General features: G+C 38.7%; 2 protein-coding genes across 9 annotated transcripts in view; both read right to left on the bottom strand.

Moving 5' to 3' along the window:
- Positions 1–25114, bottom strand: part of LOC138133863 (uncharacterized) — a 77441-nt gene that overhangs the window by 47707 nt on the left and 4620 nt on the right. The gene's annotated exons all lie outside the window — the stretch shown is intronic.
- Positions 127–25114, bottom strand: LOC138133864 (uncharacterized). 7 transcript variants are annotated; one of them, XM_069051863.1, is made up of 3 exons: positions 24883–24971; positions 24770–24809; positions 127–2118 (listed from the first exon to the last, which is right to left on the bottom strand). In XM_069051863.1, exon 3 carries the CDS (start codon positions 2087–2089, stop codon positions 1223–1225), a length of 867 nt encoding a protein of 288 aa, XP_068907964.1. In that variant the 5' UTR covers positions 2090–2118; positions 24770–24809; positions 24883–24971; the 3' UTR covers positions 127–1222. The 7 variants fall into 7 exon arrangements, with proteins under 7 accessions (XP_068907964.1, XP_068907960.1, XP_068907962.1 ...); XM_069051859.1 differs by lacking the exons at positions 24770–24809; positions 24883–24971 and adding an exon at positions 25069–25114; XM_069051861.1 differs by lacking the exon at positions 24770–24809 and having other exon boundaries at positions 24883–25033.

Genomic DNA, 25114 nt, shown 5'->3' with positions numbered 1-25114 from the left:
TGTTTAGTAGATGTATCCGATAGATAGCGAATTGTTGGGTTGTTTACATTCGGAATTTACACCAAGATGTGATTTGCACAGGCGATGATGAAGTAATTGTGACGAGGGAGAGGGTATAAAAAATGGTTGTGTATTTTTCAGGTACTTTATTGCATTACCTGAAATTTTGATAATGCCTAATGTACATACAATACAATAATAATTCATATGATAATAGTAATAATTATTATACAAGAGTGGTAAATCTGCGGTAACACTGTTTTGGTACTTAAACAATTTCACCGAAAATAATTGTATGATCGCGTCATTTTTGATTGAACAATTTGAGTTCCAACAATAAAAAGAAACAAACGATGTGATAATGCCATCTGAAATAAATATTTTCTTTAAATAAGTCGTAACTGTGTGATCAGATAACGAATAGAAAATATATAATACATAAATAAACTAACAAAGAAGTAGTAATGATAGTTATGTACACATAGAATAAAACAAAATATGGCAAAACCCATAACACAAAAGACTAACTAAATTGCGTTAAAAAAACTTTACAATAATAATTTTCCAACGATAAAAAATAGAAAATATTCAAGATAACGTAGAAAAATAAACCGATGAGATGGGTGAAGCGCTGTGCTACGTCAAAAATACGTCTCGTTTGGCAGGTATAAAAAATTCAAAAACTTTATCAAAAATTGTCGTTTTAATGTTAGTTTTCACTTTTCTTTCAAAAATATGTATCTAAATTTCTGCTGCATAGATCATCTGATATGGATATGAAGAAACGGGGACAATATCGCTATTAAAGCCACAAAGACACAAAGTTTCTTTAAATGCTCTACGAGTGCCGGGAAATTGTAAGGAGTTTGCGGCAAGTGACACCAACAAACTTTTTCAATCTACAAGCATCTTTACAGATAACTCTCATTGTATTACCTAAGTCTATATCGTACAGGCTTTTTAAAATTGATCTAACCTTTAACACATTTGCTTTAATCGTAATATCACAGACATCTCGCTCTCGCCGGCCGAGAGATTGACACGGAGAAGGGAAAGTGCGAGGAACGAACTCTTCGCTGGCCGCTGAAAGCAAAGTTCGGAAAGGAAAACCATGTGAAGTCACGGGGAAGTTTCGATGGACAGCTCGGTGAACCCCCGACCAGTAAATTCACACTATCACAAATAATCGAACTTGGATCGTTGCCTAGGTGGCGCCGGTGTGCTACGTTTCCAGCGAGGCGATCAGATTGTGGTAAACGTTATTCTGGAGTTCGTTGAAGAGCGACGCCTGGCCGCAGCTGAAAGAACTAGAGTCCGTCTCGCCCTGACTCGCATACCTCAACCGCTCACTCGGTATATTGTTGTTGATGAAACTGTTCACACTGTAATCACCGTTCTTATCACACTCCGCGTCCGCCTCCTCCACTTTGGCCCTCTTCGGCGCCGCCTCCGCGCCCTCCTCGTCTTCGTCGATGCACGTCAGCATCCTCGGCGTGGGCGGCATGTAGAACTGCTTGAGCACGTCTTGCACGTCGCAGTCTTCCATGTCGTCGAACGAGCGCTTCCTCGACGCCTCCTGCACCACGTTGGCACCCGCGAAGCTGGGCTCCAGGCTCAGGTTCCCCTCCACCAGCTCGTTGAACACTTCCATGTTCTTCGCGGTGACGATCTCCTCAGCCAGTTTGGCGTCGAAGTCGTTCTCGACGGCGAAGTCCACTTGGGACTCTTCGAAGCTCGACTTGCTCTCGTTCTTGATGAACTCGCTCTTGATGTTGAGGATGTTGTCGTTGTCGTAGCAACGGGGGTAGTTCAGCTGCTGCTTCTGGATCTTCTCGTCTCGGGCTTCGCGCTGCAGTCGCTTCATCGTGTTGTTGATGAGGACCGAGCGACAGAGGCTCGACTCGGGGTCTTCGATCTTCTTCAGCTTGTTCAGGCTGATCTTGAGGACCTTGCGGCGCTCCTCTTTCTGCCGGTACTTGGCGGAAATCATCGATGGACGATTCTTAGGCGGGCAGTAGCCGGTGGGGTAGGTGCGCGGGGGGCCGAAGATGTCGTCGCAGTCATCGGGGACGGCTGGCGGGGACTTCATCGTGGCGACCGCGGGGTCTTCTTCACACACTGCAACCAAAACGACAATCAGAATCATCTTGCAAAAACAATTCGATCACACTTTCTATTACACCGCGGTTTCAAAGAACAATGGATATTAACAAACTAATTCATTATGCAGAGGTCGTTTCTGCAACAGCACAGAGGGCAAGCTTACACAAGTGCACACTTGTTAAATTCGGTGGATTGCAACAAACGGAAACATGTCTAAACTGGTACTATTTCATCATTACATATTTTTATTGGAACACCTTCAAAAGGAAATTTTACACAAAACAATGGAGGCCCATCACACCATATTGATCCTTTACAGGATTTTATTTTATAACTGAAGAGATAAAGACTTGCCTACTATTATAAAACTTACTACCGAACACATTAATAACAGATAAGATAAGATTTATACTGAAATAGGTACCAAATATGTATAACGACACCATTTTTTACACCATTTGAAAAACTTCGCTTGTTTTCCAAAACAACTGACCGCTAGCTCGCGACGCGCTCTTGTTTTTCTTGTTGTTTATTTTAATTTGTATTTATACAGCTCATTATTTTCCGACTACTTCTCATTTGTAACAGTCAAGGTTAGTGATTAGCGTGCCTTGTTTTTGGTCAGCCTAGTTGACCGGTGGCGCCTCTCGCGGCAGTTTACATTCAAATGTCAATAAACCATTTCATAATTTGTCGGCCCAGCTGGTTTGATGATTTTTTGGATATTTATCAGTTCGGAGATAAGATTGAGAAGGCTGACCTTCGGATGTAGGAGCTTAACCGATAACGTAAGTGCGTAGATGGTCAAGTTTACAAAATCATGTTGAATTGCAATGTCGTAAAAATATAGCGCAGCCTTGAAAGGAGGAATTTTCGTTTTTGTAAATATGTATTATTTAAAAAATCATCTCAAAAACACGAGGGCAATCTGAAAAACATCTCTGTTCAACATGCAAATAGTTTTCAACAAAAATTTAATTTCTTGAACTCTCTCCTACCACTGGTACTACATACTTCTTCTTTTGTGAAAATCTTCATATTTTTGTTGTTATCGAAGTTTTTTGATCTCTAGTGTTGAAAATAATTTCCAGTGTAATTTTTATGTTTTGATTCATGACCTTGACACTGGCGTACTACTTTGGTTTTTTCTGAAGACGAAAATATTGGTTTTTCTATCACTTAAAATAATTTGTAATCTCCAAGGTGACACAGCAGGGTTCAAAGATAATTAAAAAAAACAATTTCACTTTCGTAATTAAAAATGGATACCTTGACAATTCACGGTACTACTTTTGCTTTTCGTGGTCTCACCCCTCACCCTAATCTTAACAACCTTTGGTACCACTTTAGAAAGCAAACATTTTATATTTCCGCTGCTTTGAACGATTTTTAAACTCTAGTGGGCCTCAAGATTTCATAAATAATTTAGAAAATCATTTTCAGGGTGCTTTTCTTCATTGAGAATTGATTTATCAACAGTGACAATTTATGGTACTTCTTTTGACATAGAAAAATCTTTGTTAGAAGCGATTATAAATCACTTTCAAAGATTCTCTTCCTTTTTATCTCTTTATCTTGACAATCTAGGCGTCAGGCTTCCGGTACAGTGAAAAATAATTTCAAATGGACTTGTTGGACCTTCACCTTCAGTACTACTTTTACTTGTAGCGAAGAAGCAAATCTTTATTCACTATGACGTTTTTCTTTGGTGTCTTTTGTCTCCAACACAATTTAAAAATCAATTTTCAATTAGATTTTCTGCTCGTGTTAAAAATGGATACCTTGACAATTCACAGTACTACTTTTGCCTTTTCAAAGTGGTCATTCCTCCATTTTTGATCGAGTTTAAAAAAAAAATTAATCATCATTCATCACTGTCTCACCTTAATCTTAACAACCTTTTTGGTACCACTTTAGAAAGCAAGCATTGTCATGTTTTCGCTGCTCTGAACGATTTTTTAACTCTAGCAGGCCTCAGATTTCATTAATAACATTGAAAATCATTTTCAGGGTGCTTTTCTTCTTTGAGAATTGATTTATCAACAGTGACAATTTGTGGTACTTCTTTTGACATAAAAAAATCTTTGTTAGAAATTGTTATAAATCGCTTTCAAAGATTCTCTTCCTTTTTATCTCTTTATCTTGACAATCAATGCGTCAGGCTTCCAGTACAGTGAAAAATAATTTCAAATTAACTTGTTGGACCTTCCCCTTCAGTACTACTTTTACTTGTTGCGAAGAAGCAAATCTTTATTCACTGTTTTTTTTTGGTGTGTCTTTTGTCTCACATTTCCAACGCAATTTAAACATCAATTTTCAATTAAATTTTCTGCTCGGGTTAAAAATGGATAACCTTGACAATTCACGGTACTACTTTTGCCTTTTCAAAGTAGTCGTTCCTCCATTTTTGATCAAGTTTTAAAAAAATTAATCATCACTGTCTCACCTTAATCTTAACAACCTTTGGTACCACTTTAGAAAGCAAACATTTTCATGTGTCCGCTGCTTTGAACGATTTTTTAGCTCAAGGGCCTCAGATTTCATAAATAATTTAGAAGATCACTTTCAGGGTGCTTTTCTTCTTTGAGAATTGATTTATCAACAGTGACAATTTGTGGTACTTCTTTTGACATAGAAAAATCTTTGATAGAAACGATTATAAATCACTTTCAAAGATTATCTTCCTTTTTATCTCTTTATCTTGACAATCAATGCTCGAGGCTTCCGGTACAGTGAAAAATAATTTCAAATGGACTTGTTGGACCTTCACGTTCAGTACTACTTGTAGCGAAGAAACAAATCTTTATTCACTATGACGTTTTTTTTTGGTGTCTTTTGTCTCCAACGCAGTTTAAAAATCAATTTTCAATTAGATTTTCTGCTCGTGTTAAAAATGGATACCTTGACAATTCACGGTACTACTTTTGCCTTTTCAAAGTGGTCGTTCCACCATTTTTGATCGAGTTTTAAAAAAAATTAATCATCATTCATCACTGTCTCACCTTAATCTTGACATCCTTTGGTACCACTTTAGAAAGCAAAGATTTTATATTTTCGCTGCTTTGAACGATTTTTTAACTCTAGTGGGCCTCAGATTTCATAAATAATTTAGAAAATCATTTTCAGGGTGCTTTTCTTCTTTGAGAATTGATTTATCAACAGTGACAATTTATGGTACTTCTTTTGACATAGAAAAATCTTTGTTAGAAGCGATTATAAATCACTTTCAAAGATTCTCTTCCTTTTTATCTCTTTATCTTGACAATCTAGGCGTCAGGCTTCCGGTACAGTGAAAAATAATTTCAAATGGACTTGTTGGACCTTCACCTTCAGTACTACTTTTACTTGCAGCGAAGAAGTAAACCTTTATTCACTGTTTTTTTTTTTTTTGGTTCTTTTGTCTCACATTTCCAACGCAGTTTAAAAATCAATTTTCAATTAGATTTTCTGCTCGGGTTAAAAATGGATACCTTGACAATTCACGGTACTACTTTTGCTTTTCAAAGTGGTCGTTCCTCCATTTTTGATCAAGTTAAAAAAAAATAAACATCACTGTCTCACCTTAATCTTAACAACCTTTTTGGTACCACTTTAGAAAGCAAACATTGTCATGTTTTCGCTGCTTTGAACGATTTTTTAACTCTAGTGGGCCTCAGATTTGATAAATAATGTAGGAAATCATTTTCAGAGTGCTTTTCTCGTTTGAGAATTGATTTATCAACAGTGACAATTTGTGGTACTTCTTTTGACATAAAAAAATCTTTGTTAGAAATTGTTATAAGTCGCTTTCAAAGATTCTCTTCCTTTTTATCTCTTTATCTTGACAATCAATGCGTCAGGCTTCCAGTACAGTGAAAAATAATTTCAAATTAACTTGTTGGACCTTCCCCTTCAGTACTACTTTTACTTGTTGCGAAGAAGCAAATCTTTATTCACTGTTTTTTTTTGTGTGTCTTTTGTCTCACATTTCCAACGCAATTTAAATATCAATTTTCAATTAGATTTTCTGCTCGGGTTAAAAATGGATAACCTTGACCATTCACGGTACTACTTTTGCCTTTTCAAAGTGGTCGTTCCTCCATTTTTGATCAAGTTTTAAAAAAATTAATCATCACTGTCTCACCTTAATCTTAACAACCTTTGGTACCACTTTAGAAAGCAAACATTTTCATGTGTCCGCTGCTTTGAACGATTTTTTAGCTCAAGGGCCTCAGATTTCATAAATAATTTAGAAGATCACTTTCAGGGTGCTTTTCTTCTTTGAGAATTGATTTATCAACAGTGACAATTTGTGGTACTTCTTTTGACATAGAAAAATCTTTGTTAGAAATGATTATAAATCACTTTCAAAGATTCTCTTCTTTTTATCTCTTTATCTTGACAATCAAGGCGTCAGGCTTCCGGTACAGTGAAAAATAATTTCATATGGACTTGTTGGACCTTCACCTTCAGTACTACTTTTACTTGTAGCGAAGAAGCAAATCTTTATTCACTATGAAGGTTTTTTTGGTGTCTTTTGTCCAACCCTGTCTAGATTTCAACACGACAAGATGAAAACGTTATGATCTTGTCAATTCTGATCTTTCTACGCCGCTTGACATTCTATCACTCTTGTAAAAATCGAACCGAATTGAAATTTGCCACGAACATTTAACTTTCGATCGTTGGCCCGAGATTTTTTCACTCTTCCGACCGAAGAATGCATCGAGATTATTTCTTTGTGTGCCAACAGTGGTCGATGACTAAGTAAGAATGTCCGTAAATTCTTATCTGCCAAGTCAAGTGTATCCCTCAGCTTGCAGATAACAATTATATACGGAGTGAAACCGTACAAGAATTGACTTCTCCGTCGAGACAGGAAGTCGTGCAAATCAATCCCGTCCCTTTATTACCCCAACTCCCTTTTCCCCCAGATTTTTCAAATTGTGTGATTCCCATCATCGATTATTAGAATAGTTGGCAAACTCGTCTGTAATTTTTTGATTGCGTTTGCAAACGAGACAATCCCCGATGATGCGACCCATAAAAAGCGTCGGTAGAAAAATTTTCGACTCGACCGAATCATGTTAATGTATTCGTCGGTAAACGATTCCGGCCGTGAACTTGGGTCAGCTCCGAACAAAACTCAGATATGTATCATAAAAATCCCATTAACATAATTCCCCGTCGAAATGAAATTGTCACTTTTACGATATCCTCGTAATTTAATAATTCGTGTTGGCCGATAAAATCATTCACACAACCATTTATTAAAGTGGTAATTCGTACGTTACACGAAACGTATACTTAAACTCCACCTGGAGAGGCCAATTTGGCCCGATTCATTATTAAACTGGATCGACGCTCAACCGGATGAGCGCGACCCCACACGGCACGCTCGTACTCTACCGATCGAGGTCGCGTACCACTTGCGCGACTACTTTCGTTTCGCTTCGATTTTTGCCAAATTGTTAGCAAACGTCCGAATCCGAGAGGTTGTCGCAACGTCGCTTTCACTTACTTCACTGGTACCCGAAGAGTCGCAACGTCACTATTGTCACTGGAACCTTGGCGCTCTACTACGCGTTCGCTGTCAAGGTTCATAAGGCTAGACATGCGTGCTAATAATATCAATTATGATCGGCCATAAAATTCGCATCGTGCTAATGATTTACCGCTTCCAATTACCGCTCGGTCGATCGATCGATCGTTGTTTCTCCTCCGGATCGATCGCGAAGAAAGCGAGGTGGTTTTTTCGCGACCACGCCACTGCTTCAGCCTTGAGAAAGTTTCTTGAAAATAACTGTAACAACAAAGACAGCGGTCGAGCGGTGCGCGCCTCATTAACGGTAGTTTTACCGAATTTTGCCGTGGAAGTTTCGTTCGTCGAGGAGTAACCTTTCGGTGGCACGTTTCGACCAAGGATGCCACCATGGTCGTCGTCTTATCGGCGATTGTTGAAATGGTGTGGTCATTGGCGTCGGATGAGTAATTTTTTAATGTGGACAGTCACGTTTCTCGAGACTCGAGTGCGAACGCGTAAACGGAAACGATGTAATGAAAGAGGGAGGGTTATTAGATGAGGCAGGATTGCGAAACTTTCGGACAATCAGGGGCATTACCCCAAATCCTCCAATAATCCCAACTATTTTCTAAAATTCCGACAACTATTCAAGTATTCTTTCCAACAGGATACTGCGCGCTCTCACAACAGCGCCGACGGAATGCAAACGGCCTTGCTTTTTTTATTCACAACGTAAAATACACTTTTCTACAATTTTTCCAAACGATTCCAGATCTTACACTTTCCATTTTTTTTAACACTTGCACTGTCAATTTTTATGTTTCATGCTTTATTGTTCTTACAAATTAAAATCTGATCGTCTGGGACAGTAAATTGCAAATGTATTTTTAACGCCTGATTTGTGTCCAATTGAACTTCTCTGGAATGCGACTCGGTAATAAATTCATGGAAACAAAGCTTCAACGATATAATGTGACTACGTATTATATTTAGTTATTGTACTTGGTGTAATAAAGCTGTTGCAAAAGACACGACCAGTGTAGTTCTTCACTTTCCCTTCACAACCTGTCCTGTTCTCCAGGTTTCTGATTTTACTACATACGAACTTTCGCAATTTCTTTCTACTCTACTCAAACATGAATGTGTCATTTCTTTGAAGGAAAACATGTTCACATTGTTGCCTCGCACGATTTGTTGCCCTTCAAAGTGTTTTCAAATTCCTGAATGGGAAAATCGTTATGTTTTTCTTGCTTTGAATCTTTTTTAACCCAGAAAACGAATCTCTTTTAACCTATCAAAATACGAGTAATTGCCGGTTTGGTTTCCTCAATATCTTGACCTCGAGAACCCCAAGGTACCGTGAGATCGAAAAAAAAAAAATAGAGTTGGCTGTGACCAAAAATTTCAGTTGGCAATTCGTTAAAATTTCAATTATCAAATGCCAGTCTTAAAAGTTAGGTTAGTGATTTCGAGAACGTTGGAATCTTGATTTTCATAAAGGTGTGCATTATGTGTGACCTGTCGGTTTTTACGTGCTGCCAACTGAAGTGTATTATTCATGGCCATCTCGATTTTTTTTTATTTTCTGAAGAGACAGATCTTCATATGTGTCAATCTGAACGATTTTTTGATTTCAACGTGTCTAAACTTCCAAAAAAAATATCTATTTTTTTCAATTTGGTTTTCTTCCTTCAAATTTCACATCATGCGGTACTACTTTTAGTCATTCTGTTTCTGTCGCGATCTCTAACGTATCTAAGGTTCCAGAAATAAAAATTAATTACAATCAATTTCAATTTAATTTTCTTCTTTCGCAAAAGAAATCGTAAACTCGACAACTTCTGGTACTATAATTTTTATTTTTACTGTGTTCCATTTGATTCTCATCTTGGCAACTGATGGTACTACAACTGTTTTTTCTGAAAGACAAAATCTTCCGTTCCTCTTGTCTTGATCTCCAACGCGTTTCACATTTTAAAATAATTAAAAAAATAATTATTACCTTGGCTTTAACGAGCTACAGTACCCCTTTTGCTCTTTGCAAACAATCTCCATATTTGTGTTGTTTCCGACGATTTTTTATTTTTCTTTCTTATTTTACACCTGACTTGTGTCGCATTGAATTCGTTTAGAGTTGACAGATAAACAGTCCTGTTCCTCTTATTTTTGCAAATTTCTTCTAATTCCATTCCAATCTCATATTTCAGCAAGATAAGCCGCGCCCTCACCGCAAACCCGATCGCATTCCATAACTCGCGCTCGATTTGTCTTCGATTGAACATCCTGAGACACGATTCAGTAATTTCTTCCACCCTCAGGACAACACAAACGATCGTGCGATTCCTATGAATAACTCTCCGACATGACATTCTACTTCTCCGTTCATTCTCTATTACACAACTTTTCCAAAAACCACCTCTTTACTTCCGCCTCTCCTGTATCTTCAAATCCGATCTGTTCATTAAATTTTTTTTGGAATTAATTAATCCTCGAGTTTTACATTTTCGGCCTTAATTAAAGATTTCAATCTAAATTCACGAGTTGGGGACTGGTTAAACAAACCCGAGATGATTCCGATCCGAATTACAGCGAGGAAAATTTTTCGCAAAATGATTCCTCATCAGATTATCTCCGCCCTTTGTGCTTCCATCTGCTGCAACACCTCGGATTCTCCGAGCGTCGGTCATTTCGTGAGGTTCTGCCTCGGCGTCCCGACGCCGTCTTAAGATCTGCGCGACTTTAGTAGCTATTTTCATTTCATGCTCGGTTTGCGAAACCTATAAAGTCGAGAAAATGCACCGCGGTGTTTACTCCAACCCGCAAGACAGAGGGAGAGTTGGCGCTAGATAAACGCTAAGCCCTATGGAAAAGCATCAAATCGACATAAAAACAAAATATGGCAGGATTATGACGGGAGACGAGTCCCGATAAGCTAATCCGGGATTCGCCAACTGTTTTGGCTGACCTGTAAACACCGGAAGTACCGGAATTGATTGGCAAACTCCTCGGGAGCAACCGTCCTGGTGAGAACGAGTCCCATCCAGTTGAGTTCTTCAATTATGACTTACATTCACTCATTTTGTAACCGTTCAAGGGTGAAAGTCAAACGCGAGAGAAAGTGCAAAAGAACGTCGCTTTGTACGTGGCTCCCAATTAATTACACAATTACTGATATAATCCCGATGGAATCAATCCCACAGTTCTAATTTGATAAGTGGGACGTTGCACTTCCGGACGATGTTGTCGTCGTCGTCGTCGTCAAATCGCCCGTCCACATGGAAGTCACGCTCTAAATTAACAAATATAAAAAAATATAAATCAAGAGGGCGGTTATGGGATTTCCCTCGCCGCCCTTGTTCTCTCCCCCTTAAATGGGGTAAGGGCGCAAACAACCTCGACGCTTTTTCCGCTCTTAAACATCATGCGGTAACGATTTTCATTTCACACACGATTTTATCTGCTCGATAACCTTTTGTGTTCACACAAACAGTAATCGGCCATGATTGATTAAAATATTATTTTCGTGTTAATTAAACCGTTTATCAACAGTGTCGCCGTGTTCGCCGGATTTATGACCGGCCACCAATTACTGTTGTTGTTATTTGTTGGACAAGTTACAATCGATACGCGCAATAAGAAAACAAATTTAAATATTTCAAACGTAAACAACGTTTTCATTCGGAAATGGCGACCGACACCGATCCGGTTCCATTGTTATTAAACTTTGAATGAGGTACATTGTGCATTCAACCTGTCTGCGATAGCGACAAGATCGTGTAGGTGCAGATCGATACAAAAATTCCAGATAATAGCAAAGCGACGCTTAAAACCCGCCATTTTGTTCTATATCAGGAGGGGAGAACTGCACAAAAGAAATCAAACAAATTCTGTACTTGGTGACCCGCACACCGTCCAGATTCGCCCCTCATGGAAATCGCTTGGAACGCTCCAACCGACCGCGAACTGCGTTGAAATTTAACACAAGTAGAACACGACGACGCAAGCGTTGTTTGTTTTCGTGAATAATCTAAATTCATTATTACGTTATGTCTGTCGGCGTTTGCGTTACGGACGTCTCCGCTTTACGTTGCGTTGCGCACGTAGCGTAACTGCGTCTCTTGTGACGTTACGTAGCGGTTGCGTAAGCTGTTGCGATTGGCGTCATGATTTGAACATAATTGATCGGTATGCGGGTGGCGCGACCAACAACAACGAAAAAAACTTTCCTTTCTTGCACAAATATCGAACGAGAGACATCAGCGTCCAATAGCGTGTCAAGGATGGCACGAGGAGTGACGACAACCGTATCCGTAACAAGTGTGTCAAAATGTGTGCAAGTAGAATACGATCGGACGGAAATCGGAGGAGGTTTCGGGGCTCGCCACGGAGGAGGTGGCCACCAGGATGTCGCGTTTTCGAGTGGAAAGAAATGGGCTAGGTGGAGAGCTCGTGTACTCAAGGTAACAACACAAATGGTCGGCCTTGTCGCGGACACGACGCGGTTTGCTCAATTTTCAGACGGATTGGAACAATGGAAATGAAGAATGGTGTCAGTGGATCGAAGAAATGGGAGTCGGAGGCTGCCGAGGGAATTTACAGCAGGGAAGGGAACAATGTCTGAAATTGTAGATTCTACATCTATGAAAACCTACCGCAAATCACCAGAATTTGACAATTTTTTTTGCAGCCAAAATTTTGAAAAAATCCCAAAAATTATTTTACAAAATTTATTACATATTATTATTATTGTGGCATTTTATTCACCCCAAAGCTTCCAAATATTTTCTTTCCAGGTCAAAGTTTTTATTGCAATGACAGAGCCCAAGAATCTTTAGCTTTCAAGAGTTTTCAAAAAACAGCGAAAAACGTCAAAAATGGAAATTCTCTTTTATAAAAATATGTACATATTTGATTTTCAATTTTTCTAGTCGTCTCTGCCACCAAAGATTCGGAAGTCTATAGACAACACAAAATACGAAAATGGCAAATTTTAGCTACCAAAATTTTGAAAAAATCCCAAAAATTATTTTACAAAATCTATTATCATTATTATTGTGGCATTTTATTCACCCCAAAGCTTCCCAAGATGTTCTTTCCGGGTCAAAGTTTTGATTGCAATGACAAAGCCCAAGAATCTTTAGTTTCCAAGAGTTTTCAAAAAACAGCGAAAAACGTCAAAAATGGAAATTCTCTTTTCTAAAAATATTTCATTTTCAATTTTTCTAGCCGTCTCCGCCACCAAAGATTCGTAAGTCCATCGACGACACAATATACGAACATTTGGCAATTTTAAAATTTTGAAAAAATCTCAAAAATCACTCCGAAAACTTTATTTTTATCGTTATTCAAAATTTTTGTCGAGCTCGAAACCTCAAATCATTCTACTTCCTGGTGAAAGTCTTTATTAGCGAGAGAAAGCCAAAGAACTTATAAAATTTTAGCACTCTGACTTTCAAAAAAGGCCGAAATTATTGTTAAGACTTTCTGACCCAAAACTTTTAAAAATTCTCCCTGGTCAAAATCTTTACTGCCAAGACAAGATCTAAGAACTTATTAAACTTTAGCACTAGGACTTTATCTCCATATCCAGGTCGCAAAAATACTCTTTTTGAAAAAAATTCTCTGGCAAAGCAAAATGCTATTATTTTAAGCATGAACCACATCTTCCAAATTCACCTTTCTGACCTTCTAAGCATTTTATCTACTTAGGGATCGCAAATAGGTGGTGCAGCGCAAATGTGTAGCTATCTTTGTCCTACACATTAATTACCAATATGCGTCACCTTTCCCTCTTGCGCCGTTACCATGACAAGTGCGACCGTCGCAAGTCAACTTGAAATCGGCCTCTTAGATCTATTATTTTCTTTCTTTTATTTCTGCCATAATTTTGTCTCCTTTCTTTCTGTAACCGGTCCCATTGCTCTATTTTAAACATAATCTGCTTTTCTCTCTTTCTTCAACTCATTCCTGCATTCTTTCCTTTTCTTTTCTTCTCCTTTGTTCTTTTCACCCCTCACAACTTTTTTTCCTATAGAAACCTCATCCCCAATATACACCTTGGTTGCAACAGGGACCCTTGTCGAACCCCCTTCCGTTCAAAAAAAAATTCCCGACAAAGTTATATTTTAATTATCACCAACACACTGATAAACGCTTACTAAATGAAAAGTAGAAATGGTAATCACCCAATTAGACTCGCATATGTAATTGGCAATTTCCTGCAAGTTTAATAAAATAAAGTGCAAATGCGCAGTCCCCATTGGTCCTCAAACTGTCTCAATTACCAATGACGGAACCAGATAACGAAGATATTAATTCTTAAACATAATTTCCAAAGTTCCACCGCTTCTCTTGTCCTATTTACCATTTAATTATATTTCGTCCTTAACCGAATAGTTTCCAATCTATATAATTACGCAATTTTATTACTTCTGACTTTTCTTCGGCCAGCTTCGTGGAAACACCGACGGATAACGATCCTCACCGTCGTTATCGCTCCAACAGTACTTATTAGTTTATAGAAAAATAGGTTGTTGTATCGATTGGGCGGCGTCTCTGGGGCGCAATACTCGACGTTAAAAGGCCGCAATTAATCGTGAAATTATTTCGTAGAAAACAAAGAATCCCGCCGGTCTACGACACATTTCAGCGCTACGAAACGTTTACATTAAATTAATTCCGGCGAGTAACGCCACACCACTTACTTTCATGTCGTTATCCTTGTTGACAGTTCGTTAAATTTGTAGTAATTGGTGTTAAACAGGTAGGAAAAAATATTTTTGCAGTGTCAATATTGCAAATTTGGAGGGAAGGGCGAATGGCGCGACAACGAGGGTGGTTTCGCGGCGGGGCGAAGATATTCGGGGTAAAATGAAGCGATGGTGCGCATTAGCAGAACAGGGCCAGATTCTGCAAATAGTCGGGTTAATTTGGACGTATGGTTGATAATCGCGGCGCGATGAATATTCATTGTGATTTTTTTTTCCGGTGATAAAGGAACAAAATTGAATATAAACCGGTGAATTTATCACGAATTTGAGTGCGTTTGGGAACGGGCCCGATAAATCAACCGTCTCGACTTGTTTAACTAAAAGCTCGTAAAATATAGTGAGGTTAAATGGAAAACTCGGTGTGTTTGAGAGTCGACACGATTAGCTCCGGCTTATAGCGGCACCACCCAAAGCGAGTGCACCGCCGCCCCCGGAAAATCGCAACGAACTGCGAATTCGCACAAGTGCCGACCCCGGACCTAAATCAGACGGCAGATTGCAGGTCTATTTACATGGAGGACTCGGAAATAATGTTGACAATCAAAAACATATCGTGACCGGGCGGCAGGCACGCGATCCTGCCGCAGTCTTTCAGGGGGCTATCATGAAAATTTAATTCGCCAGGCCAATTTCGTTAATTCGCATTAGGGCTAATTGCTGCCGACCAGAATTCGGGGGTGATCGAGAAACGTGGAATTTGGTTGTTTTCCGACAAAATAAAATTTTACAATCTGGTCGGGGCGGTTCAATAAATCAACGGAAAGTGAATTCCACGAACGTGGCGCGTTGCGAGGCTACAATATAACATCCGGTCATAAATTGGCGACGAAAATTTTGGTATTTGTTAGTGATGGATAACATTTTCAAAAATGTGGTTCTTTTCGGTGCACAGGAGTGGTCCTGGTACGGCTATTTGTGGGGCAAAATTGACGAATTTACCACAAACAAGTTATTTCTTGTGGTAAAAAATATAAAAAGACTAGTTGCATTAAAAAAAACTCGCCAATGAAGGTTTTAATTTTTTAAAGTTACAAAAGCAATTTCATTATCATCATAATTGATCAATGGAATAGTAAAATGTGGTTTTATCTTTTATGTAGAGAACGGAAATGACGAGAACATGCGCAAGCTCACTCTGTAGAAACTAAATGCAAGAGTAGGTCCTTTCATTGATTGTCCGTTGTTCACAAGGACGTTGCAGATTTTTTCTTCTTTTGGATAAATGGAGCTTCATTTGAATGATTTTGGAAAATGTAAATGCTAGATTTTCAAAGAGTTTAAATGTGTCTAAACAAGATAACAAGATTTTTGAAAATTGTAACAAAAAGTTTGCAGTTTTCTGACCAAAATTGATTTTGTGTCTGAATATTCTATTTTTTTACTGGGCCATAAATCAGTGAAATATAGAAGTAGATAAGAAAATTTCTGTCTGAACATTGTGTCCTTGTAAGGAACCACAAATCAGTCCAGTTTCAAAATAAAAAAAAAAGTAGACCCATGTGCGCTGCAGAGTCATTTGTTACATGTGTCTGTAGATTTGTTTAAATTAATAAATCACAAAAAAATCAGTGATATAAACTGACAGGCGGTAAATGTGAAATAGTATATTACACTATAAGTGATGAAAGTGCCTGATTTTTCAACGAGCAATACTCTCGAGTGGCAGCGAGTGAGGATAGTATTGCGAATTGGAAAATCGCCCTTTGATCACGAATTGTGAAAACGAGTCTCAATTTTAAATTTCTTTATAATTATTTTACTCCTCTATTAACCCCTAATAACAGTGTTTTAAATTTTTATATTAATAAGTAGGTAGTAGATTGTTAAATAAATTTTCCTCACTAGTGAATTTACTTTCTCCATTTTCCTCACTAGTGATGCAAACGCCTATTTTCCTCACTAAATTGAGTGATGAAAGTATCATTTTCATAATCGATGTTGGAAAAAATCTGTTTTTAAAAATCAAAACAATTTGTTGACATTTCCAAAAAATCGCAATTTAGTGTATTGAAAAGTAGTTATTAGTCAAGAAATAATTTTAAAGCGTTCGTAGATAGTCTTATCTCGGTGTAAATAATAGAATCGACAAGACAATGCGCGACCTTACACTGCAATCGTTGCACCACCGCGAGATTACGCACTTCCATGTTCTACAATTCTACATGTGGGGATTATTCCCCTTCCCTTAATAAATTAGGGTAAGTGGTGTGGCAGAGATCATGTTGTAACCGCTCAGCGTAGAATATTCTGCGTCGTGTTTATTTATTCAATCCTCAAGGATTCTCTCATCTGACCCAATCAGACGTTTTGTAAAATTTCAATAAAATCCTTCACCCAATTCTAGCACTCGTTTTTATTCAAACGCTTGTTTACAAAACTCGCTGCAGCTGAACACAACGCTCCACTATCAATTATCCTTATCGCGCTTTATCAAATTGATATTTTCCCCCCCTGCAAACTCTGGACACCGTTTGTTTCCTCGCCAAGAAAATGTGATCCTTCGCCCGTCAACTCGCCGGCTCCTGGCTAGATTTGCCTCTGCTTACGTCACCGATTGCGTATGCAGTCGACACAACCTTGACAGTTCGATAAATAAACGTTCTGTAACCGTCATCTACCTCATTACCGACGTATCCCCGAGCGGGGCAAAAATCTCCGCCGTCGAATTATTGATTGGGGGGATGATATCAGGCGGAATTCATTTTGGAGCGGCGGCGTAAAAATCGGGTTTATTACGGATAAACGGATTACATAAACAATAACGTTTTGCATCGACCGGGGGCGGCGGAACGCTCCGGTTCAGGTGAAAGTCCGCGCGAAAATCCACCCTGACCTACGCAAGCCGCGCAAGGTCGACGTTTCGTCCTTGCGCCTTCAGGGCGCAGGGCAAGACGTCGCGAAAAAATCGTCCTTGGACGGGTGACATTTGCGTTTTCCGTCGAATGTGTACCAGTGACGCAACGACACACCTCTGCCGCGGATTTAACAGGTGATAAGCTAAGAGGTAAAAATGTCAAGAGAAGTTCGCTCGGGACCGCTCGGGAAACACCGAGCGAAACTTTCGCCATATTTGCATTTGGAAATGAAGGCGAGTTTCATTCGAGACTGCATATTTGGTGCTTTCAGCGAAAGAGCAGAGGTCACGAGGAAAAATTACTAAACTCACTCCGGCCACACCGAAATATTTATGGACACCAACGCCGAAGAGGTAGCAAGGCTTCCAGTTATGACAACGCACAAGGTGAATCGGTCAGCTTTTCTTTACCATAAGCGAGGAATCACTGAATCACACTCCAAATTTTTTTTAACAGTGCGGTGCGTAGAAACTAACCTTCCAAATGAGACAATCCAAGTTGTGCAAATAAAAAATATCAAAGTGTGTCCCATTTTGATAAACTACTTCCCATTAGTGTTAACGGGCACGCAGCGAATCACAACCCAGTTAAAAAAATTACGTGGGTGTACCCATGTTTGTGCAATCTGATGAAACAAATCAATTTTTTTTTTGAAAATTGAATTTTGCAAAGCAATCTCGATTGGGTTTAATTTTAGATTTTGACAACACAGGAGCAACTGTTTAAAATGTGTAAATGGGTCAACCGATAAAGCGTGGTGAAAACCTAACGAGAATAAATTGAGACCGAAAAGCAACAGTGCAAGTTTATTTATTACAGATTAATATCGATTGTTACGATTAAATTTTGATTTGGCAAGATACTGCACACGTATGATACTCGATGGGACAATTTCACTCTTATAAATTTATTCCGCGGGTGTCGAGTCTTGATTTAAAAAACTTGACACATTTTTATTTCTACATTTTACACCAGAAAGAAGAGAATGTTGTAACAAAAATAATTGTGGTGGTTTAGAGATTCTATCGGGTGTTCATTTAAATTTATCCTCAAAGTAGGCGTTGAAGAATCGATTGAGAACGCACCAGGGATTACACACCATGGATCAGCTGTTTAAATCTAACCTCACTTTTTGGGTTGTTTGTATTTTTCCCATATCCTGTGCAGACGAGTGGTGCGCTCACAATCGACTCTTCAACGCCTACTTTGAGGATAAATTTAAAAGAAAACCCGTTATTTTTATCTTTCATTGGAAAGGTTTTAGTGTAATTAATTCCATTATAAATTAAAAAATTGTGAATAGTGCGCACAGTTTTCAAAAAATAAGGAATTTTAGGTTCTGTTAACTGACTTCAATTACCAAACCTACGTATCACAAATTAATTTGTATTTTTTAATATACGAAAAAGTTTTACGTTAGCTTGCTGAATCACCAGATCTGAATTCCATTGAACGTTTATGGTTCGCACGTGTGCACGAACGGTGCAACTTTGATATCTACGGGGTCACAAAAAAAAGTGTAACTTATTCGATGTCTTGAAGTTAGTCTGGGAGTCGTGAAAAAGTAACTTCTGGAGTATTTTACTTATTTTTATTAGATTGGTGGAATTTAAATGTACGTAATTAAATTTCATTATGTTTAATACAAGAATTGAAGTTTGAAATAATGTATTCTACACGTTTGTCTCTGCACAAAAACAGACAAAGGAGAAGATCCTTGACAATTACTAGAATAAACTGAAATAAAATTATCTTGATGTAATTATTTCGACAGTTTGCGATTAAAAAAAATTAGTTAAATTTCTCATCAACAACATCTGTTTCAAAAGCGTACTTTTCCCATTTCATTGCCTCAGCACTTTTTAACAAAAAATAGTTTACAGTTTCTAGAATTGCCTGATTCTATTAATAGTTTCGAAATTTTCTAGAACAAACAATTTACCAAAGATTTGTAATGACAATTTGTTCCGTTCAAACTGTTTAATCATTTTAAATTTAACTTATTTCAAATCTTCTACTTGCATCGACTTTTCTATACAATTTTACGCGAGAATAAACATTTTAGTCTAACTTTAAAAAACATAATACCAGCGCAATTGAGAAATCAAAATTGAAATGTCTTTCAAACACAAACTCGGAGAAAATCTTGTGTCATGAAACTTTGCCCAACTTTCCTTTTCGCTAAACTTTTTTTTGGATATTTTCAAGCTAGTAAAAAAAGTCTGCCAACAGCGTTGGAACTTAATTGGCAAACTAAAGAAACAGAAGCTCTACTTGCGTATTCCACTTTTATCTCCAACAGACTGAACAATTTTGAAGTGCAACGCACCGCGATTTAAAATGGTCCAAAGGAAAATAACCCACTTGTCAAATATTATTACGATTGAATTAGTGTTGTCGATTTATACCCAGAGTATCGACGAACACCTAACAACAACTACATATGTGTGAGCCGAGTGTACAACACAAAAAAATCTACACTGCGGGATACGAGAAAATAATTGAGGTTTAACTTTCAAGCGAGTTTAATTAATGCGTGATTGTTTTGTATTTAAAATTAAATCATCTGAGAAGTTGGTCGAAGTGCATCAACTTCTAGAAGTGGGTTTAAGGAAACTTTAAAAATAAAACACACAAGCTTATAAATTTCGTCGTGTTGCGCCAACACAATTGACACTTTTTGAAGGTCATTTTTTTGGATATACACATATGTAGTATTTTGTCGCGGGGGTGTTGAGCCGAGTGTACGTCACAAAAAATACCCGCTGACAACGACCCATTAGTTTGCATAAATTTTCGGTGCAAGCTACGTCCGTCGTGTCTTCTGTAATCACGAAGTTATTGAATGATTGTGGTGCGGTCAACACACGATGCAGCAACAACAACAGTAAATAAGATAAGAGTGGAAGCTCGTATCGCAATCGGACTTGGAAACTTGATCCAAACAAGAATTATCCGCGTCAAAATTATTAGTCGGGCGAATCTGGAACGAATCCGGTGGAATTAATCGAGGGAAAAATAATGTAAGTGCGGGGTGGTGTCTAGGTTGGCCACTTGGAAATTCCGCCCCCGATCGATGATCCTCCCCCGGCCTCAAGTGCCAATACCGTCCCGTGTAAATTTTCACAACAATGAATCCGGCAATAAATTCGCCGGATGAGTGTCCCCTGGACATAGACTTGCCCGAGTAAGGCGCTAAGCTATATTTAACCCGAAAAACTCCATTATCGCCGGAAAAACAGGAAGCGGTCCGCCGCAACGACCCTTCGACTGCCTCTTCCCGATTCTTCGTGCGGATTAGCGTTTTTGCGACTTCCTCGATTCGAAACGTCGCCGCACGTCCCCACATGTGGGTCAGTGTGCCGCCACCGATTCCACCGGAACGGCGAAAATGCGGGAGCTGGAAACCGTCAGCACCGTTAACACGAATCTGGTCCGCGGCGAAGACTTCCGTCGGTGCCAAGGTTGACGCACGCACGACCAGGAAGACGCGCCAGATGTAAACAATCAACGTTTATGTAAATTGCCCGGGGAACAATAGGGCCATTCACTCGGAGGTCGCTCGGTATGGTGGAGGAGGCGCTCCGACGTGACCTGGTGGACAACAATCAATCAGCGAGTCATCACGAGACGAAGAAGCCGCCCAACAGATTTGCGCAACGGAACAGGAAACAAGAGAAGAAAAAAACCGCAACTGGGTCGCCGAGGAAATGTGCAACGATCACCCGATTTGACACCGATCGAGCTTCCATGGAGTCTGGACTCCCAGATTGGAATTTCTGGCATGAATTGGGACCGCCGCCCCCACGAGTTAAATTTCCGGGGGTGGAGTCGCCCCCGTTGTACCGCCATCTTCTGGAATGTCGGCCGTAAAAAGTGAATGATCACGAACGGTTATTTGGGGGCCCGTTGTAGCTAGCGCGTCAAGTTTGCGACCCCGTTAAGAACAAGAAGTGGGCCGCCGCCGCACGCATGCGCCGCAAGTGAAAGTCCGAGATTAGCTAACGCACTCCTCTGATTATATAAACATATCGATACCTGTGCTCGTCGCCGCCCACGCGACCGGCCCCCGAGACTTGTCGCCGAGACGTGAGTGTCGCACGCGCGACTGCAACACTCTCGGGTCTTTCGAGGGATTTTGATGGGCGACCGGGTATTTGGGAGCCGATGATTTATGTCCCGGTGGATGTCAGGTAGTCTAGGGGGCCCCAGGCTACATTCTTGTAAACGCTTTGCTTCTCCCATTCGTTTCTCACGTTGAAATTTTACTTTTTAATTCGACATTCACTACCGAGAAAAGTGTGCAACGCTTTTTCAAATCATCACAACACGTTTAAATTCGAGTTATTTTTAAATCTGAAATTAAAACAAACCAGAAATGGGTCAGCCTCTCATGACTTATTTTATCTAAAGAGATAAAATAAAAGTGGAGGACGTGAGGAAGAAAACGTTGAAGGTTAGACTCCTGGAGAGTGATTGGCAGCTGTCATCTGTCCGTGTTGTCTGACGCACGTTTACGAAAAAAAATATTTTGCTACCAGAATCTGCACGAATAGTTACAGAATTAAGAAAAACCAAAGCAAATTAATTTTTTCTTTGAATAATAAGCAATGAAAATAATTTTAGAGTACTGCAGCGTATTTCACTGTACGCGATTACACCGTTCCCAACAGTTTGAATTTCGTTCGATCCTTCAATGGATGCTCAAATCAGATTCTTTCTGCGTCCCAACGTTGAAGACAAAGGTTTCGAGTTAATTAAAAATTGTTTACTTCATATAATCACTCGTGGAATGTTTTTTTGTTCACCAAATTCCCGACAACATGTACATTTATTTATCTGGATGTTACAGAAGCTTGACAATTTTTGTTCTAACATTTTCCACGAGGAAGAAGAAAATGTGGCAACAAAAATAATCCGTTTCATGTTTGTCGGTTTAGCGATTCTAGCTATGTATTTTTAATTGAAGACAGTTTAGTGTAATTAATTTGTTCATAAAAAAAATGTCAATAGTGTGGCAGCTTTCAGAACACAATTAATTTCTTTGGGGAAGTTTTCAAAGAGCTCATAGGTTTTGTTGGCTGATTTTAGTCGTCACATCTCCGTATCAATATTTTTTTAAGGAAAAATTTTACATCGACTTGCTGAATCGCCAGATCTGAATTCCATTGAAAATGTTAGGGCGCACTTTTGATGTGACGGGATCAGAAAAAAATGTGATTTACTCGATATCCTGAAGGAGTTTGGGAATTTAGTCGCGACAAATCTAATTTGGCAATATTTTTAGCCACGTTTATCGATTGGTGGAATTTAAATGTAATTAATTTTGACTATTTCTGACACAACAGTGGAAATTTGAAATTGATTCCACATTTTTATCTACACACTGGCGTCAGTTGAAAATAGAAAAAGGAGATTGTTTTCGACAAACACAACAATAAACTGTTTATTTCGACAGTGTTCTTGATAAAAAAAATCGGCCAATTTCATCGAGAAAATCTGTTTAAAATGTGTACTTTGACACTGGCTGAAAAATATAGTTTACAGTTTATACAGGGTGTCCCAGCTAAGACTTTCGAGCCTAATAACTCAGTTATTTTCCAGCAGATTTTTGTGAAATTTAAAATGCAGATATTTTAGACGGTGAAGAATACAATCCCATTAATGCAATCACCCAAGTCTTAAAAACGTAATTTTTACATGCCTTTTTAAAATGTTGAATCAATTAAGATTTACATAAAAAATTGATCGTCAATAAAAATGCTGTAGGGAAAAACTCGTCCTTGAAAGACGTCTGGTTTGCAAGAAAAAAGATGAAAACTGTGTTAAACGTGGCTGGAAATGCAAAAACGTAGACGCGTATGAAACAAACGTGCAATTTTGCAGAATTTTGGTCATCCCTTTTCGCAGAAGCGCAGGTGACATATTTGACGTTTATCTTGCTAACCTTACAAACCCTTACAAAGTTAAAGACAACATTTGGACGTAATTTATTATACTGGATGCTTTAAGTCTTCCATAAAGGACTAAAACACGATCGGGATATTTTAGCAAGGTAATTTAGTTCACGTACGCTTCCTGTGTCTTCAAATAAATTGACGACTCTCTTAACCTCACATTTTGTAAAGCCTACATTTGGATAGTGTTCCACGAGAAAACGAACTGTCATTGAAGTTCTTACGACACTCTCCATAGGCAATTTTTTTTTCCTTTTTCAACAATATTGAAATTTCTGCCGCTGTAGTCTATTTTTAGAGTATTTTCAATAAATTTTCGCAATTTGACGTTTCTAATAAAGCGCGCCCAATTTTGACAGACTAAAGGGTGTACAAAATGTTGCTTGGCAATTAATCATCAATTGTTTCAAAAGGTAACTCTGCTCAAATAACTTCAAATTTTACATTAAATTTTTAACGACAAAATCTAATCTTTTCGTTGAATCAGACAAGTGATTTACTTAATTGTTTGTGTAGACCCCTATTTTTTAATGTTTAACAATCTAATAATAATCGCGCATAATTTTCGATAAAGGAAACATTTGTTAAAATTACATTTTTTAACTTGAGGTAATTTTATTATTACTAATTGAACCTTCACGATCTAAAATATCTGCATTTTAAATTTCATAAAAATCCGTTGGCAAATAACCGAGATATTAGGCTCGAAAGTCTTAGCTGAGACACCTTGTATTACTTGATTCTTATATTTTTTTTAAATAACAATTTGTTTTGTTCAAACTGTTTGATCAGTTTAAATTTTACTTATAGCTAATCTACTTTCGTGAAGTATTTTATATAAATTCATACAATAAAAAATTATAATCCATCTTTAAACACGATAAGACGCGGCGCAATTTACAAATAAAAACTGAAGTGTCCTTCAAGGGCAAACTCTACTACAAAACCCTGTATTGTGAAATTTACCTGAACTGCAGCGTTCAGTTAGTTCACATTTCCGACAAAAACCATTTTGATTTTTTTTTCTGGGAGGTCTGACCTGATTGTTTCGATTTTGATAAAACCCGGCAGCACCGTATGTCTCTGGTGCACGTCGCCGTCGCGACGCCCTCCGCCGTTACCGACAGTTCGAATTTCGTCCGATGGGTCCCCAAATCTGGTTGTTTTTGAGTCCCAACCTCGCTTCGTGTTTAAAATAACAAACTTGTTTTGACATATCAACTTTATAGCGAGTAAACGTAAAAATAGACCGGGACACGGTCGACATTCCCGTTCATTTTTACAATTACGAATTCTCTTTGTGCGTCGACCTCCTCGGACTAGATCTGAAATAACAGCGTACGGAGCGGAAATACCCCGGGAATACCATATTTAGGACGTGTTTGATCTGGCTGGCGAAGCCCCACCGGACCGCCGAACGCAATTACGACTCCTGTTTTCTTTCAATTACGTCGTCCGATTCCGAATTAATTAATTAGCGAATTAATCGATGCCGATGCACAATAAGAAATCGTTCGTTGTCGTGTCGAACCGATAACCCGATAAAGAGTTCTTTGGCCGACGACTAATTGGGTAAATTACCTTGCAGACTAGATCGGACAGGACCGCGGGCAGGACTTACCTACAACAAAAATCACTTTCAGACACTCACAATACAGAGTTGCCGAATAAAAGACAACGGAAAGCGGCTCTACCTCTATACATCCTCCAAACTGGACCTACAATGTGTCGTGACAGGAATGCCGGAGAAATATTTGTGTTCGGTAGCAAAATACACAGAGAACTGACCGTCCTTTTGTTGCGTTATCTTATCTCCAAACCCGATAAAGAATGTGACGTTAACTGAAATAATTTTTTTTCTACGGTGAAAAGTCACTAACCTAAAATGACAGTTCTCGACGACGACTCCATCACTTCAAACTCGTC

This window comes from Tenebrio molitor, chromosome 6 (genome assembly GCF_963966145.1).
Source record: "Tenebrio molitor chromosome 6, icTenMoli1.1, whole genome shotgun sequence".
Lineage (NCBI taxonomy): Eukaryota > Metazoa > Arthropoda > Insecta > Coleoptera > Tenebrionidae > Tenebrio > Tenebrio molitor.
Note: the sequence above shows the minus strand (reverse complement) of the source record. Positions and strands in the feature narration are given on the sequence as shown.

Coding starts and splice junctions, on each gene's coding strand:
- LOC138133864 (XM_069051859.1), bottom strand. CDS start 25,099: ATGGAGTCGTCGTCGAGAACTGTCATTTTAG. Junction 2,119..25,068: donor GTCGAGAACTGTCATTTTAG/GTTAGTGACTTT, acceptor TTTTGGTTGCAG/TGTGTGAAGAAGACCCCGCG.